General features: G+C 40.2%; 1 protein-coding gene across 1 annotated transcript in view; it reads left to right on the top strand.

Moving 5' to 3' along the window:
• Positions 1-20,973, top strand: part of DGKE (diacylglycerol kinase epsilon) — a 24,415-nt gene extending 3,442 nt beyond the window's left edge. Inside the window, exons 3-12 of the mRNA XM_072779895.1 lie at positions 4,840-4,999; positions 6,788-6,907; positions 7,958-8,101; positions 8,351-8,508; positions 8,885-8,936; positions 10,278-10,391; positions 11,418-11,489; positions 14,545-14,672; positions 14,888-14,999; positions 15,380-20,973. Of these exons, the coding sequence (XP_072635996.1) occupies positions 4,840-4,999; positions 6,788-6,907; positions 7,958-8,101; positions 8,351-8,508; positions 8,885-8,936; positions 10,278-10,391; positions 11,418-11,489; positions 14,545-14,672; positions 14,888-14,999; positions 15,380-15,559 (1,240 nt within the window). The 3' untranslated portion in view covers positions 15,560-20,973. The remainder of the gene's footprint in view (positions 1-4,839; positions 5,000-6,787; positions 6,908-7,957; positions 8,102-8,350; positions 8,509-8,884; positions 8,937-10,277; positions 10,392-11,417; positions 11,490-14,544; positions 14,673-14,887; positions 15,000-15,379) is intronic.

The raw sequence follows: 20,973 nt of genomic DNA, 5'->3' as shown, positions 1-20,973 counted from the left end.
GTGATTTTATCACACTGCAGTTAAGCTCTGCAGAATGAGTGACAAAGGCCCTTTAATTTACACTCATTAGGTCATTATTTAATTTTCACATAGCAAATACCCATTTTGTGCCAGGCACTGTGCCAGATTCTACTTTCCCTGTAGGCTTTTTCTCTTGTGAGTATATTCTCACATCCACCCCAACCACTATAATGTGTGTCTGCACCTGGTGTCTCACACGCCTTCCTGGTCTTCCTTTTTTCCTTCCCACTTCTCTTCTGACTAAAATAGGGAATTATAATTATTCATTACATTTTTTTAAATAAACCTTTGTTCCCCATAGTATGCCATCTCTTATTAGGAAAACTTAAGGTACCTTTTTATTTATAAGACCTTTTCATTACATCCTGTCACTGCATGCCCCCTTCCTCCCCCGCACGTGTGGGCTCTGGCGCACAAACATGCTGATTAATGAAACAAAGCTTCTGACTTTTAGCAGGTAATTACATCGACTACTTCAGTCTTGGCTTTGATCTTAAACTTTATGTTTCTGTGTTCTCTTGGTATGTATTTATTCATTTCATTCATTATCTGAAACAGTGAAAAGGTACCAGATCACCTTCTAGAGCAGAGGCAGACGAACTTTGTATAAAGAGCCAAAACTAAGTATTTTAGGCTTTGCAGACCATTACTTAACTCACTGTCCATCATAATACAAAACCAGCCCTAGACAGTACATAAACGAAATGGTGTTGCTGAAGTATTGGAAGGTAAAAATCTCATAAAGTCTCTAATACTTTTAAATGATTCAGCAGTATATGAGTTCACATCAAAAGAGGTAAAGCAATTGTGGGAAAAAAGATTAAGGATCAGAGTGAAAGGTTGGCTTAAGGTCATTTTGCTATCCTTTCGACTTCTATGTAGGTTTAAAATTTTTCAAAGTAAAAAGATAAGCAGTTAGTCAATGACATGATTGTTGAAACTAAAACATCAAGACATTAGTAGTGTCTTATTCTTCCATCAGGTTTGAAATCTAGGTTAAACCCTAATAACAAAATAAAGAAACCAGTCCCAATTTTGACTATGGTAGTTGTAAGGAAAAGTCTAATGTTTCATAGCTTGCAAGCATTTGGCTCTAGCTTTACAGAGCCAAGGCTGATAATAACCATCATTTTAGTTAAAAGAATCTGTTGTGAAATTTATGAGAATGTAGTAAATGATAAAGATGTCCCAAATCAGCTGGGATAGAAAAGATTATGAATTGTGCTGGGACAGGTACTCTTTGGGGGGTGGGGGGGGAAGAAGCGAGATTTTTGGGACGCCTGAGTGGCTCAGCAGTTGAACGTCTGCATTTGGCTCAGGGCGTGATCCCAGAGTCCCGGGATCAAGTCCCACATCGGGCTCCCTGCATGGAGTCTGCTTCTCCCTCTGCCTGTGTCTCTGCCTCTCTCTCTCTCTCTGTCTCTCATGAATAAATAGATGATATCTTTAAAAAAAAAACAAAAACAAAAAAAATGAGATTTTCGTATCATACTATATACCAAAATAAACACTAGATATATTAAAGCAGGGGCTCTTAGTTCACAGATGAATAAGGTTCTAAGAAACCTAGACACTTCCATGAGTTTCTCAGTGGAACCTCTAGCCCTAGAAGCAGCACGGTAATTAAAGACATAGATAGATATGGGGGCACCTGGGTGGCTCAGTCAGTTAAGCACCTGCCTTTGGCTCAGGTCATGATCTCCAGGTCCTGGGAACAAGCCCCCACATTGAGCCCCCCCATCAGGCTCCCTGCTCAGTGGGGAGTCTGCTTCTCCCTCTGCCCCTCCCCCTGCTTGTGTGTACGCTTTCTCTGTCTCTCTTTCTCTCTCTCTCTCTCAAATAAAATCTTTTTTTAAAAAGATGTAAGTATGAAAACTGAATGGGTGGGATGGGGGTTTAGCGGAATAACGATAGGCAAGTGTCTTTTTGGAAATGGTGAAGGACTTCAGGGCATAAAAACATTTAAATAAACCACAGAGGGAAAGAGATCTATCAAGAAATAATTTTTTAAAAAGATTTCATTTATTTATTCATGAGAGACCGAGAGAGAGGCAGAGACTGAGGCAGAGGGAGAAGCATCTCCATGCAGGGAGCCCGACATGGGACTCGATCCTAAACTGCTGAGCCACCCAGGCTGCCCAAGAGATAAATTTTTTTTTTAAGATTTTATTTATTTATTCATGAGACACAGAGAGAGAGAGAGAGAGGCAGAGGCACAGCAAAGGGAAGAGCAGGCTCCATGTAGGAAGCCCAATACAAAACTCGATCCCGGTACTCCAGGATCACGTCCTGGGCTGAAGGCAGACGCTTAACCGCTGAGCCACCCAGGCGACCCTCAAAAGTACATTTAAAAGAAAACTGAAAAAAAAAAAAAAAAAAAAACCTGAAACAAATTTGCAATAAATGTGACAGAAGGGGTTGATATCCTGCAAAGTAAAAAGTACATGCAATTATTAAAAGTTAGTAAAAGATGAATATGGGTCATGAGTCAATTCACAGAAGCAGGCAGAAAAATATACAGCTTCACTAGTGATCAAAGACCCCCCAAATTAAAACAAAAGTCTTCTATCCAATTATCAAAGAAAACATTTAAAACACTAATGTGCAGGATTAGCAAGTGTTAGATATGATGAACATCTCCATGCACTGAAAACAAGGACACTAGACAGACATATCAGTGACTATATTGTATATTTAAAATGAGTGTACATATTATGTGTCAACTATACTCAAAAAAATTATGGAAGAATTATTAAAGAAAAAAATCTTAGGAAAATACATGCCCTTTGAGCAGGAAATTGACTTCTAGGATTCCAGAGAAATAATCTCATTTCTGTTTATGGTAGTTCATCATGTTGTTTATACTTAGAAAAATAAATTATCTAAATGTCTTGTACAGGAGACTATAGAGTAAAAAAAAGTGAATGTTCTTCTTACCCCTGAGTCCCACTTTTCTTACTGGAGGAAACCTATGTGAAATAATTCAGGGGTACTCTTTCAGGTTATTTGCAATAACAATATCCTCTTTTTAAAGTTAATAGCACAGTAGATGGAGTTGGTATACTTTGCAGTACACATGTATTGTGTATTGTGTATTTAAAATCAAGTATAAACAAAACATATGCAGGTTATTTTATAGTTTACTAACAGATAATGCAGATAACACTTCTTTCAGCAGCAAATAGGACTCCTGAGTAAATAGCAGTAATCACTTGGCAAATCTGAACATCCACCGGAAAAAAACAACCTTAAAATAGAAGTCCAAAAAAAGTCCAAGTTGACCTTGGGCAAAAACCTTTTATCCTCTTTTTTTTTAATTATTCATTTAATTATAACCATTATTTTCTGTCAGCCTGCTTTTGTCTATACAGTCAGCTCTGCCTTATTTGTGAGTGGATTAAATTCTTAGCAGATTAATAATGGAAACCCGGGACCTTTTCCAGCACTATTCTGTTTATTTCACACACATGGCCATCCAGAGGTAAATCTGAATATAAATGTCTTCTGCCTGTATTTCAAATGCAATATATAGACTAGTTTTGTATTAACTGCCAACAAGAAATTGACTGTCTTACTCTACTTACTAGACTGTTCAAGGATGTCCTAACGTAGGAGGTTTTCAAACTGGACCCAGGCCAGTGGAGCATTTCATTAAGCAGCAAGGACTTTTAGGCCTCACAAACATATTTCAACCAAAACACAAATAATTGGGCAGCCCCGGTGGCGCAGCAGTTTAGCGCTGCCTGCAGCCTGGGGTGTGATCCTGGAGACCCTGGATCGAGTCCCATGTCGGGCTCCCTGCATGGAGCCTGCTTCTCCCTCTGCCTGTGCCTCTGCCCCTTTCTCTCTCTCTCTGTCTCTATGAATAAATAAATAAAATCTTTAAAAAAAAAAAACACACAAATAATTCGGATTCAGAACCATTGTCGTAGACCCAGTTTTTTTGTTTATGTGGATTATGTCTACAGGCATTTCCATGTTTCACATTAAAACTGAGAAATTGTTTAAACATTCCTTTTTAAAGTAACATAACAATATTTTTATGAAAAAGAAATGAAACTTGAGAAGAGTGACACTGTTTTACTTTTTTGGTACATTTCTTTGGCTTAGAGGCCACCTACATACTCCTATCTGCTTCTGCATTGGGTCTGCACACTCCTGAGAGAAGGAAAATGGAATAGCATCTTGGTATTACTATTAAAGTGATTTTTTTTTTTAAGTTGGCTCCACACCAGGCACGGAGACCAACATGGAGCCAGAACTCATGACCCCAAGGTCAAGACCTGAGCTGACATCAAGAGTCAGACACTTAACTGACTGAGCCACCCAGGTGCCCCTTATTATTAAAGTGATTTTAACCTCAGAGTCGTCTTGGAAGGATCTTTGGGGGCCCTGGACCACACTTTAACTTTTTTTTTTTTTAATTTTTATTTATTTATGATAGTCACAGAGAGAGAGAGAGGCAGAGACACAAGCAGAGGGAGAAGCAGGCTCCATGCACCGGGAGCCCGACGTGGGATTCGATCCCGGGTCTCCAGGATCGCGCCCTGGGCCAAAGGCTGGCGCTAAACCTCTGCGCCACCCAGGGATCCCCTGGACCACACTTTAAAAACCACTGTTAGATTACACTGCCAAGTATATTCAAACTTGATCACTCCTTTTCACTATGCAGGCAGTTACAAATCTTTTATTTAGTAGATTTTATGTTCTAATAATGATGAGATTACTACTAATTTTTTTTACAGGAACAATCTGTTTACACATCAGTGAAATTATGGTTTAAAATTAATTATTGTCTTTGTTTCTTTCTTCCCACAGGTGCATTTGGTGTCAGAAAACAGTACATGATGAGTGCATGAAAAATAGCTTGAAGAATGAAAAATGTGATTTTGGAGAATTCAGAAACCTCATCATTCCCCCAAGTTATTTGACTTCTATCAATCAGATGCGTAAAGACAAAAAAACGGATTATGCAGTGGTAATTAGAGTTCATTTTTCCTAATGTAATTGATTTTCACAAGTCATTGAAGTCCGTGTGCAACAAGTATGGGGCATTGAGGGAAGAATCACTATGGTGAGCTGTAGAACCCCGCCTAGTGGTCAGAGATGTGCCACAGGGTTTGGCTCTGGAGCGCTTTCATGTTGAAAGGGAAATTGGAAATGTTCTCTTACTGGTTTCTCAATCGGTGCCTGCATCTGAATCACACGGGGAGCTTTTTGAGAATAAATTCCCAAGCCCCCCCCCCCCCCCCCCCCCCGCCCCACCGCCATCACCAGGTTTGGTTTAGTGGGTGGAAGGCAGGTCCCAGGAATATGTATTTCTTTAGGGTCCTCAGATAACTCTGATAAACATCCAGCTTTGAAATTCTTTATTACTATCTGTGAAAAGAAAACATGGATTTTCCTCACACGTTATTCTAACCGAATTTTTTATTTGGAACTTTATGTAGGGTGCCTAAAGATAGATTTACATTGCACATTAGGTGCTCCTTACAAATAATTTGAACATTAAAGGTGTTAACACTTTGCAGGATATATGTGTATGGAAACGGATATAAATGTATCTCTCAGTCTTTATGTAGTTCTTAAGGGATAACTTTAAAAAACTGCATTTATTTCCTACTTGAATATGCCAAAATAATTGAACTATTTTATTTTGAAATTATATTTTATGTCTTTTCCAAGTTAGGATTTTATATCTTAAATGTCATCTTTGTCAGTATTCCTGCTGAAGAAAAAGACATTTTAAAATTTTAAAACAGTGGGACACCTGGGTGGCTCAGTGGGTTGAACATCCAAGTCCTGGTTTTGGCTCTGGTCATGATCTCAGGGTCCTGAGCCTGGGCTCCTCCCTCAGCATGGAGTATGCTTGTCCCTCTCGCTCTGCCCTGGGCTTCCCCCAGCTCACACATGCTCACTTGCTCTCTAAAATATTTTTTTTTAATTAAGGCATTATGTTTAATGTTATACATGTTTTTTTAAATATACAGTCCCTTAATATGTCTGAATTCAATCTGAGACCCTGCAGGATGAGAAATGGTAAGTAAGGCCAGGGAGCATCTCCATTCAGGTTTACATCCACAAGGAGAAGGGAGAGGGAAGAAATGGATTGGTTAAAAGAACATGAATTTCATTTGACTTTGGCCTTTGTGCAAATCTGAATTCTTAAAACTGATTTTGAGTACCCCATTTAAAAAAAACCCTTGCAAACTAAAATACATTAGAATACATCCAGAAAAGGACAAAGTAAGAGAGCAGAGAAAATCTGTCTATTCTGTGAACAGTTGAAAGAACTTAAAATGGATCACCTAGAAGACAAGGCTCATAAAAGATACAATGCTTCAGGTGTTTGAGCAGAAGTTTTGTGGAAGAACAAATAAAACTATTTCTGGTTGCTCTAGGAAGCAAAATTAGAATAAAGAGACATTATTGAAAGATTTTTAACTCCGTTTAAGTCAAACTTCCTAATAATTTGAGTTAATAGTGGAATGGGCTACCTTGTTAGTTCCTTATTATTTAGGCATCGCCCAGGTGACTTATCTAGAATAATGGAGAAGAGAATTAAGACATAAATGCAAGTTGAATTATTCTCTCTGAGTTCACTTTCCATTCCTAGAATTCTTTGATTTATACATTGTATTCATTGTGCTGGGATAGTTGGTTTTCTCCCAGCAAATTTACAGCACCCATTACCAAGAAATGAAAATTTTATTGCTCAGTATCTTTGAGATATTAAACCCTTTTCACTTACATTAATTTTTTTTAGCTAGCCTCTAAGCTTGGAAAGCAGTGGACCCCATTAATAATCCTGGCCAACTCTCGTAGTGGAACTAACATGGGAGAAGGGCTGCTGGGAGAATTTAGGATCCTCCTAAACCCAGTCCAGGTAACGAAAGAGAAAAGCTTCTGTCTATATTAATCTTGTCATGTTTAGCTTTTCATTTTCCCTAAATTGTAGTGGTGGTTAATGCTTTAAACCAGTTGTCACTCTGTTATAGGAAAGAATTATAAGAGTACCAGACCATTTGAATATATGGAGAAAGGGATATTCTCATGGTGGGGATATAAAATGGTGCATCCACTTAAGAAAACAGCGCAGCAATTTCTTGAAAAGTTAAACAGAAATTCACCATACCACATAGCAATCCCATTTCTAGCAGACTGCCCAAGGGAAGTGAAAGCATAGGGGACATCCCACAAAGACTTTTAATGCAGATGTTCATAGTAGCAATATTCATAATAGCCAGAAAGTGGAAACAACCCAGCTGTCCATCAGCTGGCAAGTTGGTAAAACCAAATTTGCACCTACACAAGGGAATATCAGTCAGTGATAAGAAGGGACAAAGTACTGATGCATACATGCTACCATGGGTGAATCTCAAAAACGCGCAAAGTGAGCCAAGTGCAAGGACCCATATAGTTTGGCTCCATTTATATAACCTGTCCAGAAAAGCCAGGAGCACAGAGACAGAGGAGGTGCGTGGCTGCCTGAAGCCAGGCAGTGTGGGATCCTACATCCAGTGCTTGCATCCAGACACCAAGGGATCTTCTTAGAGCAGTGAAAATGTCCTGAACTGGATTATAGTGGTGCTTGCACAACTCCATAAACTTACCAAAAATCACTTCATTGTCCACTTTCAGTGGGTTCATTTTAAATGAGAGTTTTGTTATATGTAACTTATACCTCAATTTAAAAAATAAGAATCAGGGCGCCTGGTAGCTCAGTTGGTGAAGCGTCTACCTTCAGCTCAGGTCATGATCTCAGAGTCCTGGGATCGAGTGCTGCATCAGGCTCCCCGTTCAGTGGGGAGCCTGCTTCTCCCTCTCACTGTGCCTGCTGCTCCCCCTGTTTGTGTACTCCTCTGAAAGGAGCTTGTCCTCACAGATGGAGGACAATGTTGGATAAAAGTAATCTTTCCTTTTCTTTCATTTCTAGGTTTTCGATGTGACTAAAACTCCCCCAATCAAAGCCCTGCAGCTCTGTACTCTTCTCCCCTATCACTCAGCCCGAGTGCTTGTTTGCGGCGGGGACGGCACAGTGGGCTGGGTCCTGGACGCAGTGGATGAGATGAAGATGAAGGTATCTGTCTTTGAGACCTGTACGCCTCCCACAGCAGCAGCTCCGAAATAAGGGTTGTGGTATTCAGGCTGCCTTTCTTTCTACACTGAGGAGTGTTAGAAGACTTTACCGGTTTTGAATATAATGACTAAGCAGATCTTCTTACCTTCAGAAAAGCAACATATGGTTCAGTCTATGAGTTTTACCAAATACTGTTACCCCACAGATGGTCTGAAGAGAAGCCTCTCACCTGTATCTCTGGTTTTCTAGGGACAAGAAAAGTACATTCCACAGGTGGCGGTCCTGCCCTTGGGAACAGGCAACGATCTGTCCAACACCCTGGGCTGGGGCACAGGGTACGCAGGGGAGATCCCAGTCGCACAGGTCTTAAGAAACGTGATGGAAGCAGATGGAATTAAACTAGACAGGTGAGCAGTATTTCCCCTGAACAGTGGATTTCTGGAGCTTCAGGAATATCGTTTGGTTTAAAGATGAAGACTCGTGTGGTTATCGGATGTCATTTAAATGTACAAGATGGTGTTAGTTGTCCTCATCCACAGGCACTGGGCTTCTATTCTCTTACTATCTACTGTGTTATTATTGGAAGGACTGGAGTCACGGAGGCTGAGGATATCCCTCAGAATTTGCATCATCATTTAGGCGTGCTTATTTTTTCAAATCCTGTTTTCATAGAAGAACATCATCTATAGGCATCCAGAATTGACTGGTAATAATTATAGTTAACTGGTGGTTAATTTAGTAATAATTACCTTTTTTTTTTTTTTTGTAACTTTTGTTTTTTAGATGGAAAGTTCAAGTAACAAATAAAGGGTACTACAACTTAAGAAAACCCAAGGTATGTTTTTCGGGCCTCAGTAGCAGATGGTTTCAGCAGACATGGGGAAGTGCCCCTTGTACACGTATGGCCCAGTGCCGGGATGCAGAGACGTGGTGCTTATTACCTCAAGGGACTGCTCCCAGAGCAGAAGAGAAACCCACATGTTCAGCCCTCAAGTTGAACTGCAAAGAGGGCCATGGGGGAAAACACAGGGCGGGTGCACTTCTTACCTCCTCAGCAGATCAGGCAGGAAAGACTACAGGGGAAGTGATGTGTGGAGGGTCCTTACAAGGCAAACACAATCTAGAACAACAGAGAAAGGCACACAAGGCTTTCCAGGCAGAGGAAGTAGATCCTACAGGTTGCAGATTCTGGGTAGCAACAACTACAGAGACAGTAGCTCAGTAGCTCTGTATTTTCCAGCAGATATTCTGGGGATGGAAAATAGCCTGGAAACTTGCACAAGGGCAAAACACTGGGACTCTCAGCAGGAAGACAGTTAAAAGATATTCTAGAGGTAGAATTGAGGGGCAATGTGGCAGCTGTTGGATATTAGGGAAAGAGAAGATAACACATTATACCATGTTTCTGGTTGTTTCAGCTGGATGTATGGAAATGACATTAACCAAGCTAAGAAAAAGAGAAAGAGTTTCAGGTTTGAAGAAGAGGAAGATGAGTTAGATTTGGGGCACACCACCCTCGAGGCTGTGGCACATTGGATGGAAGTTGGAAGTGCAAGCTCCAGGCTCAGGAGCAAGAGACAGAGCTGAGATGGAGACTGAGGGGTTTGTGCAGGGTGGGAAGTAGATAAAGCAGGGACCCTGAGAGTTGCAATGAAAGTGAAAAGCACATGTGATGGGAACACAGGCGTGGAAAGCCTGGATGCAAAGTAGAGCTGTGCTAGACGAAAAGATCTGAGGTGTAGCATGTGAACCAGAAGACCAAAATGAAATTCATATAGGTTGTTATTGGCCTTTGAACTGAAGCTTTATTTCTGGAAACTTCACTGGGTAGCATCAGCTCTAAGTGAAAAGTAACTGCAGAAGGTATTAAATTTTCACAAAGAACTCAAAGACTAAGATTCAGGGATCCCTGGGTGGTGCAGCGGTTTGGCGCCTGCCTTTGGCCCAGGGCGCGATCCTGGAGACCCGGGATCAAATCCCACGTCAGGCTCCCGGTGCATGGAGCCTGCTTCTCCCTCTGCCTGTGTCTCTGCCTCTCTCTCTCTCACTGTGTGCCTATCATAAATAAATAAAAAATTAAAAAAAAAAAAAAAAAGACTAAGATTCACATTTTTTACATATGTCATAGACTTAGACTGAAGCATAATCTGTTGCTTACTCTTACCCTTTTGCACAGGAATTCACAATGAACAACTATTTTTCTGTTGGACCTGATGCTCTCATGGCTCTCAATTTTCATGCTCATCGTGAGAAGGCACCATCTCTGTTTTCTAGCAGAATTCTTAATAAGGTGTGTTGGATAAAATAACATTTCCTGCTTATCACTGAAGGTACAGTAAAAATCAATAGTTCGATTCTATCTCGCACTCTTTCAAGTAGATTCAGATAGAACTTATGGAAACATTTACTTGCTCTGTTTTGTGTAAGACTGTCAAATTAGATCCTTAAATGTATTTTATCAGAGTAATTTATAACTGTGACAAGCTTTCTAAAATTCACATTTTGCTTAGGTGACAACTAATGGAAGTTGGAAATGGAAAGACGCATGTTGCTTATCTTATTTACGTAAATGTAAACTAAGGGAAAAAATTTTAGGCAGGAGAAAGTTTGGGTGAAGGCCTCAGTGGAAAAAACAGATTCCTGTAGCCTCAAAAAACTCCCAAAATGCAGATGAAGTAAGAGAAGCAGCAATTTGTTTACTATGGCTTTTAACTATGATCATCACTCTAATTTCTAGTACCATTAATTCCTTCGGTGGAGGTTTGATTTTGGAGTTTTTTAAATGACTTGATAATTAAGCAACAAGATGTGAAAATTAAATGCAAAACAGTTTTTCTCCTGGTTTTGTTTCACAGACATTTCAAATTTACAGAGTTCTTTCCTATTCATATAGTTACTAAGGCAGTGTTGCTATTTGTATGATTAGTGATTAACATCTCAGAGCCTCCATCAACCTTCCTATATCCAAAAGTGATTATAAAATGTTCACTAGAATGATGTGTATTCCTGTTTCAGTGAGTAATTCTACCTTAGGAAAAGGTAGAATTTTCTGATTTTAATATAGTATTTCTTTGTAAAAAGTAGCTTTTTGGATAAACTGAGAGAAAACATCACTTAGGCGAACCGCTCCCTCTCAAATTCCCTGAAAAATGGACTAATTCAGCTCAAAAGTAATGGTGCCCATTATTCCCATGAGAATCTGGTCCATTCTAAGGAAACATGGCTCAATGGTCATGTCAGGAAACTTTGGTCTTTGTCTTGCTTTCAGAGCTTGGTAGGTTGTTTTGATATCCCTTTTTCTGTCCATTTCTCATAGGCTGTTTACTTATTCTATGGAACCAAAGACTGTTTAGTGCAAGAATGTAAAGATTTGAATAAAAAAATTGAGGTAAGTTTTTAAAGTTTTAGGTGATCTGTGGGTTGTAAACTTTTTTTTTTCTTTTAATAGAAGTGCTGAATTTTCTGTTAACATATTTCACTAACATACATGGAATATTTACTATGTGCCATGTAATTTATTAAATGCTTTATATGCATTATCCCACTAAATTGTCACCACAACCCTATAGGGCAGGTACTTTTATATTCTCATTATGCAGAGGAGAAAACTGTGTGAAATTAAGTAATTTGCCCAAATTCACGCAGTGTCCATCCATATACACCCATAATCAGGATCTGAACCCGAGTTTATCCACCTCCAGCCCATTTAACTGATACTGAACAGTTTCCCTTCATACTGGATGACAGACGTGAAGCAACCTCACACAGTGCCTGACCTCGTCAGTGACTCTCAGAGGAAGTTTAAACGCAAAGTTGAATTTATATTAGGTTGCCATGTTATCTTTCTTCTATACTAAAGTAAAGATGATATACAAGCAGTAAAAGTAGAATGTTAATGAGTGCTTATTGCTGCAGTATCCCTGACATCATGATATGGCAAAGTCTTATATGTATATTCCTTGCTTGCTTCCAGAAAGAATCTGTAATGGCTAACCATACCAACAAAGACATTAAGCCAGAAAAGCCTAGAACTAGTAAAATAAGTAAAAGGGAAAGCCAGGCAAACAGCTTGGAAAAAAGAAAAATAAGGGAATATGAGGAGCCTGATGATATGTACACCGAGGAAGGGCGTGGCGGTCAGGCTGATGCTGAGCTCACAGATTTTGCAGCCACGGCTCAGGATAGATAGCAAGATTTGCCATTAAAAAAAAAAGTTTTATCATCTACTTTATCATGTTTCCTTTATCCTGGCCTCTGATAGCATTGGTAAAGTGAAGCAAACATGATAATACTTTATTTTTATGTGTCTAATATTTTATTTATACAAAAATTATTTGTGGGGGTGCCTGGCTGGCTCTGTCAGTTAAGCATCTGCTTTAGGCTCAAGTCATAATCCTGGGGTCCTGGGATTGAGCGCCACATCTCAGCAGGGAGCCTGCTTCTCCCTTTCCTTCTGCCTGTCATTCTGCCTACTTGTGCTCTCTCTCTGTCAGATAAATAAGTAAAATATTACAAAAAAAAATTTACTTGTGAAGCCACCTATAAAATGCCAAGCACTGTCTTAGGTACTGGAGATACAGTGATAAATCCCTCATTCTGGGCAGCCTGGGTGGCTCAATGGTTCAGCGCCTGCCTTTGGCCCAGAGCATGATCCTGGAGACCCCGGATCAAGTCCCGCGTTGGGCTCCCAACATGGAGCCTGCTTCTCCCTCTGCCTGTCTCTCTCTGTGTGTGTCTCATTAATAAATAAATAAAAATCTTTTTTAAAAAATTAGGAAATTTGACAAGTCAGAGATTAGTAAATAAATAAATAAATCCCTTATTCTCACTAAGGTTATGGTGTAGATTGAAGGAAGATACTTAAACCACGCTGCAATACAGAATGAGGGATGACATGATAAGGAAAGTATTTGATCTTAAAAGAATAAGAGCAGCGCATAACCCAGAGGCTGGAGAAACTGTCTAGGGAAAGGGACCATACCAAGTCTTTCTTGAAGAAGTGACAAGGTGGAATCTGAAAATTAAGTAAGAGATAGCTAAGTGAAAAAGGAGGTGAAAATTGTTCTAGGCTGGGCAACCCTCTCAGATGGGTTTTGGGAGCTTTGTGCTCTATCATTCAATAACCTTCACTCTTGCTCAGTCAACCTTTACTGCCATTCCCCCTCCAAAAAAAGAAGATTGTTCTAGGCTAAGAAGAACACGTGTAGAGACCCAGAGGGAAGAAAGAACATGGTGTCTTTGAGTGAGTTGTAGCTGGAGCATAGCTTGTGGCAGGGAGAGGGGCAAGAGCTGAGGCCAGATGACAGAGGGGCCATGGTGGCCTGTCAGAGAAGTTGGATTTTGTGCTGAGCACGAATCAGGCACTGACAGGCTGTCATCGGGGATGGCATGTTTGCATTTTGTTAGTGCTGTGAGAGCGATGAGGAAGAGGAGAGACAGCTGGCTGGAGCACGTGGGGGAGGAGCTTGAGGAAGTGCCCTCCCTCACTCCCAGGTTGTCACTGGGAGTGAGGGAAATGGTAGCTACTTAGAAGTGGAGGGTGAAAGCGAAGAAGGCAAAGATGGCCCTAGCTTTGTGGCTTAGGTAGCTGGGGCCTGAAGCCTTCTCTCCTGGGAAGTAGGTGGTTGGGGCCATAAAGAAGATGCTTCACGTTAGCTCAGTGCCATGCATAGCAGTTTCAAGGGCTGCAATTGGTTGAAGTGTTTTATGGGCAGTAGGATACACAGTTTTGGCCCAGTGCTTTTCCCGGCCCAGTGAGCTAGAGCTAGCAGCCCCGAGATGGCAGTTAACGACGTGGCAGTGGCTGAGCTTCTCCTCCATAGTCTGCAGCCTGAGAAGAGTGTGGAGCCTTGGACATAGCCAACCTGAGGCAGGAGGTGGGACTGTCAGTGTTGTTTGAGAAGGACCACCCCAAGGAGAGTCTGGCTTCCAGAAGCAAAAGAAGGGAGTAGTTCAGGTGCCACAGCAAATCAGAAGAGGCCGGAAAAAAGATACTGAGATTTAATAAAAACTGTGCCATTTTAACCTTGGTAAAAAAAAAAATAATAATGAGGGATGCCTAGGTGGCTCAGGGGTTAAGTGCCTGCCTTCAGCTCAGGGCATGATCCTGGAGTGCCAGGATCGAGTCCCACATTGGGCTCCCTGCATGGAATCTGCTTCTCCCTCTGCCTCTCTCTCTCTCTGTGTCTCTCATGAATAAATAGATAAAATCCTAAAAAAAAAAAAAAAAAAAAAGAATGTTACCATTAATGTATTATAATAACCACTGAATAGGAAGGCAGATTCCTTGGTGGGGGGCTGGGGGGTTGGGGGGCGGGGAGGAAGGAATCTGTTACACGTGCGTCTCTCACACCCTACATGTATGGAAATGGATGTGAATCCTGAGTGGATATGTCTGGAAATAGCATGCCCCATAGTAACTAACTCCTCGGATTTCTTTAAAGCTAGAACTGGATGGCGAGCGAGTAGAACTGCCTAACCTGGAAGGTATTATAGTTCTGAACATCGGATACTGGGGCGGTGGCTGCAGACTGTGGGAAGGGATGGGAGACGAGACTTACCCTCTAGCCAGGTGGGTACACTTGTGGTCACTTTTGATATGTCATGTTCCCTCGTTCTCTATAAACTGTTAATATTTTGTGTTCAAAATTTTTCGTTTTTCCATACCTCATTAATACGAATATTTAATAAGTCAGTTGTCCACCTTGGTGAAAACGTTGTTGTCCTAACATGGCTGGTTGTATTTCATGGCATCACCTAATCGGTGTTTCCTTTTTCCACCCGTAGGCATGACGACGGTTTGCTGGAGGTCGTTGGAGTGTACGGGTCTTTCCACTGTGCTCAGATTCAAGTGAAACTGGCAAACCCTTTCCGAATAGGACAAGCGCATACGGTGCGGGTAGGTGGAATGTTGCTCTGTGTTTCATCTGTACGTAGGCTCATGGTCTGAGTCCATTTCTAAGCCACTGCTGCGTTAGAAGATCTGCACACTATAGCTTCCCTTGAAGGGTGCTCTACAGCCTGCACTGTTGTTCAGCCTCTGCTGAAGGATTGGGTGTGAGGGGGAAGAGACAGGAAGTGTAGAAGAACCAAAGCTTTCAGTGGAAAAGAATCCCTTAAACCATTGATGACCAAAGATAAATTCAGATTAATTTTGTAAGAACGAAAGACTAAGAACTCCTTGAGAAAGGTTAAGGGGCTGTGGATGGTAGTATTAAGGAGGACCCCCTTCTGAACTTTTGGGGACTGACTTTTGTCTAATTATCTCCCCCATACCAGTTGATTTTGAAGTGCTCGATGATGCCCATGCAGGTAGATGGGGAGCCATGGGCCCAGGGGCCCTGCACCGTCACCATAACTCACAAGACACACGCACTGATGTTGTATTTCTCGGGAGAACAGACAGATGATGACATCTCCAGTACTTCAGATCAAGAGGACATAAAGGAAACTGAGTAGGCGGATGAGGAAATGAAAGAGTAAAATCCTCACCAACAAGTAGATACATAGTCATCCGGAAGTTAGAAATTCTCTACCAACTGTTTAGTCTTAATTTCACCAGTAGCATAATGGGGATACATTTATGTAAATAGCATTTCCCAGACAGCCAAATTTCCAGTTGTTTACAGATGCCTGTTCCTTTTTCAGCAGAACACCCCATTCATAATGCACTAACTTTAAAAAGTCACAGAATGTTAATTACTTGAAGGTGAAGTGTTTCTTGTGGCTTTATGTTGGAGAATGGGCCTTGCTCTGAGGCATGCACCCTCATTCCTTATTCTTGAGCACACATTTGATGGACATGTTACCCATCCAGCAAGATGTAGGTGGAAAAATCATTGCCATCTTCTTAATGTGTGACACCATAACATTTTTAAGTAATTAACCCACTTTTTTGAAAGGATATGCTTAGTGTCAAACCAGCATGGTTAATGCAGGGCCTCCTCCTGCAGCTTGCCCCTGACCACTTCCTGCCTCCCAGCACTGAGTGGATCCATAAGGATCTATTTCCAGGAAACCTAAAAGGACAAGTGTTAAAGACAATACTTAAATTTTTTGTTATAATTTTTATCTTGAGAGCATTTTCAGACCCCCAAATGTTGTTCAGTTAATCTTACTAATGAACACGTTGAACTGAAATTCAGCATCTCATTTATGACCACGTGTAGCCAGCCGACAGTCACATAGGTGAGATGGTAAAGATGAACATTCAGAGCACTTTGGATTGAAATGTAGGGTTTCTGCGTTGGACTGTTGACCAGTTTCTCCTGAGTAAAAGACAGTATCAACAGTTCAAAAAAAGTACTGCAGAAAATTTGTCATAGTAATTGTTCAAAAAAAAGTTCAGTCATGATTACTAACTTCTAAAAGTCCAGTGGTCTTGTAGTATTTTGAAGTACAGTAGTTTTTGATATCCAAAGTACTTAACAGAAATTTCCCTTGGGGAAGTGGACAGATTCCTGTGCTAAAATGTTTGTATTTATTTATTTTAAAATGAGAGAGATATTTTTTTATTTATTTATTTTCTTCGTTGTGGTATACTTGTGGTTAGTGTTTACAATACATGGCTTTATTTAATATGTTAAATTTATCACATAGTCACAATTAGAAATGTAGCCTATTGACTAAGTAATTAAAACCCATAATTTAATTCTCCTGACATATATATTACCCAGATAATCTCATTTTCCAAATATATTACTCAATATTTTTTAAAAAGAGGGGAATGAAAGCACTGGCAAACAACTTTTGCATAACTGAAAGTTTTGTTTCATTGTTTTTATTTGACCCTCATTTGCCAAAAACTTATGGAAGGGCTAGTCTCATGGTTCACCGTTAGAGGGCGCTCTTCTGGTGTGAACCAGCCTGGTGTTTTTCTAACAAATGGCCCATTTTGTGGGCTTGGTGGTCTTTCATGACATTCATCTCTGAAAGACTAGACTGTTATCTCCCAAAACAACATTAATCTTCTTTAGGGATCCATTTTGGATCTGTCATCCGTGAATTGCCATAAACTTAAATTTCATTGATCCTCAGGCTGGGGCCATGTTTTGAAGGAAAAAAGTAATGATACAGTAGTCAGTGCATTATATATATATAAAATGCTTTTATTCGGGTTAAGTTAACCTCTCTTCCAGATCTAAACAGGAGATGTTAAATTCTAGTATTGAAAGATTTTGTGAGTAAATCTGTTTTCACCTTTTTCATACGCCTTTGTTGAGGTTGGTGGGAGAGTTTTATAGATTTTCTTTTATGGACTGATCATGTTTTGAGTATAGTGAATTTTATTCCTTAACTCATGGTCAACATTGTTACAGAAACCACATTTTATAAATACACTGTTAAATTCACTTTGCTTTAGGCTGTAATTTATCTATAATATAATTCTATAATGCTAATTATAGAATCCAAGTAGTTAGTTTGGGATATCAGAATTAAAATAATCAAAATAACTATTTTTTAACCGTTAAAACTATACTCTAACCCTGATGTTACATTGGACTTAAAACAGGTTTATGTATAACACCCTTGTGTATTTAAACAAATTTTTTCAATTTTCATAATCCAGTAAGGTTTTTTCCCCCCTACTGACCGTTCATGAAGTTTTTCTGTTGCTTTATTCAGTCATTCAGACTTCATTTTCATTTAGGAAAGTTATTTCTGAATATCATTATCATAAAGTACCATTTTAGCAAAGCCCATTTACTTTTTAGGTACATTTACCCAGCATTTCAAATAAATGGATAGGCACATGTCTGGTTTTAAATAAGGGCAGTTTACAAGGCTCATGTTTGCAAGTTATATATTAGAGTAGCAGATGTCAACACTACCAGGGATTCTGTACTTTCCAAAAATAACTTGCCATGATATTTTCCTGTTCATTTTAAAGTGTCTTGACTTAAACATAATAGCAAATTCTACATTCTCAGGAAGAAATACACGAAGTAAAGCATATCTCCTTGTCTGTTTTTAGATTTCTCTCCTTTACCGTCTTAGTACATTCCTAATTCCTTAAACTTAGTGGCTTAAACACTGAATACCTGGCAGCTCCTAGGGATCCCTCCAGTAGATGGTGATAATTTTCAGTGCTTTGTTATGTTTAGCAGAAATCAAACTGACTTGTGTTTTAAAATACAGGTTGTCTAATAGGGAGATTACGTGATCTTAAATGAGTTTTAGGTTTTCTGTAACAAGTAGCTGTGAACTCTTAATGTAGCTAATGTTTATACAAATTTTATAGTCAAAATTATTTATTTTTATTTTTGTAGGGTTGTCAAAACATGTAGTATTTGCTTTTTGAAATATGTTTGCCTAGAGTTGTAAAATATTCTGTGACTCAGAAATTGTAAAGTCCTTTTGGCATTGTAAAAATTAATACTACCAGCATGTCAAAAGAAAAATGGTTTGCATTTGTAATATAAAGTAAAATTGTATTTACTGTATATTATGGAATTTTAAATTTGCACTAAATAGAAGACTTTAAAGGTTATATTAATTTACAGATTCACGTGGATCCGAATTCATAATTTGTACTTGTTTGGCCAAAAAGGTCAACAGAATAGGTGATAATTTTGTGTGGTTTTTCCTTGAAATGATAATATTGAAGCAAGAACCAGCACTTTATATTCAGAATTTTTTTTAATTCTACCTAATTTGGAACAATAGAGTATAGGTAGATTTATCTTAAAAATATCTAGGAATTTAAAAAGAAAAAACAGTGGTGTTACTCTGTCCCAATCTGAATGAAGGTATGTTCCCAGCAACAAGATGGAAGAGGTGGTTTTGGTTTTAAAGTTTGTCCCTACTTTCTCAAATTTTCCCTTTAGGGCCTATCTCCTGTTTCTCAGAGTGTGATCTACGGGTGGTCTGCAGCATCAGAAGCCCCTGGGGAGCTGACTGACTCTGATGCTGAAGCCCAGCCCCTGACTTGATGAATCAGTGTTTCAGGAGATGGGACATAGGCATCTCTGGTTTTATTCACAAGGACCTTGAGTGCTCCTGATGCACACTGAAAAAAAATTTTTTTAAGATTTTACTTATTCATGAGAGAGACAGAGAGAGATGCAGAGACACAGACAGAGGGAGAAGCAGGCTCCATGCAGGGACCCTGACGTGTACTCGATCGCGGGTCTCCAGGATCAGGCTCCTGGCTGAAGGCGGCGCTAAACCGCTGAGCCACCAGGGCTGCCCTGAAATTTTTAAACCTACTGGCCCATACCGTACCTCATGTTGGCTTCTGTTGAATCGATACCTTGCAGACAAATCGAATTAATTGGATGTTCTTAAAATTGTCTAAGAAAAATTTTAGGAAGGGAGATTCCACTAACTGCTTTCTCCCCCCACCCCAAATCATTCTTCTAAAGGAATTCTATGAACAGTTTGTTCATATCCTATCCAAATTAATCTATCCGACTGCTTAAAAATTGGTAGCCTCAGATCCTTCTATGGAAATCGGTTTTGGACTGTGATCCATGGAAGCTTAGAGCACAAGCAGTGCTCAGGGATCAGTGGAGTAGACCCCCTCGGAGCTCCTGCTTTCTCTCTTCATTCGGCACAGCCCCCTGCTGGATGCTGCTTAAAATAAGTTTCCGTAGATAAAATCCTTCCTCTTCTTGAAAAAAAGGATTCCACTGTATTTTTTTTTAAGGGTTTAGAAGCCACTACTCTGATGACTTTTGTCACCTGGTTAATTTTCTGCTGATTTGTATATATTCAGAAACCTCATGTTTTTGGTGAAAAATATTTTGGAGGTCTTGGTTGCTGCTTGGAATATGACAACTTGGCTATTTCAAAGTTTTAAAGGCATTTTGTGAATAGTAAAGCACTGGCTTAACCTCTGTTCCTCATGTTTCTAATTTTAGTGAAGAAATGGTCTGAGAATCCAGTTAATTTTAGTTCTGACAGTGTGCACGTGTGCGCGCGCGCACACACACACACACTTACTCCCAAGGCCCTGACTGTAGTCTGTGTGTGAGGCTCACAGGAATATCAAAAAGGTACGTTCCAGGGATCTGGAGAAAGAATCCAAAAATGTCACTGTCTCATACAGAAGTTCACAAAACTTAAATGATTGAAGTTAGTCATCTCCAGAAACATGTGAAGAAAGTGAGTCACCTAGAAGCTGCAGTTTCAAGCACATTGTTGACACCAGACACTTCCTCAGTTTCTGCTGGGGCCTGGGCTGCCTCCCCATGAAAGGGAAGCGTGCATACACACTGAGCAGGATAGACCATAGAAGTTGCCACAGTGTGGTGCTTTTTGGTGACCAGTGTGGGGAGTTGAAGAGGAGAGCTGGGAAGTTAGATTGCTGTCCTTGTTCCCCTCACACTGTCCAGGCTAACAGGGCATCTGACGGATGTGATCCGTCAGATGCCCAGACCATGCCATGTATGAGAACATTCCTGCTGGAAGGGCAGCCGTGCTAGTGTCAGAGGACGGTGGCTCATCAGAACATTTGATCTTGTTCCTCTAGTTCTGGGCCTGGCAGTCTCTCTGTAGAATGGTTGGCTTGAACGAGCCCTACAGATAGGGCGCACTCTGGTTTGTAATTCTATTTTATACAAGTCTAGAGCAGCCTGGATCCTTGGCCCTGATCAACTGGCAGGTAAGCTGGCGGCACTTGCTCTCGGAGCCCAGAGCGTCAGCACTTGGGATGGCCCCGCTGACACAGCCCACTGGCCCTGTGCACTTTCTCCCCCACCCCCGGCCCCAGGGCCACAGACCTACCACTTAACTACCCTGCTGTACTTGCCTTTGTTGCATTTGCTCTGTATTGTGGTCGATGCCTACAGACAGAGAAATGGAATTAAAGCATTTGATATGTTGAAAACGTTTGCTTGTTTTTTAATAAAATTTAAAGTTCACTCCAAAAA

Source organism: Canis lupus, chromosome 16 (assembly GCF_048164855.1).
Source record: "Canis lupus baileyi chromosome 16, mCanLup2.hap1, whole genome shotgun sequence".
In the NCBI taxonomy this organism is placed as follows: Eukaryota; Metazoa; Chordata; class Mammalia; order Carnivora; family Canidae; genus Canis; species Canis lupus.
Note: the sequence above shows the minus strand (reverse complement) of the source record. Positions and strands in the feature narration are given on the sequence as shown.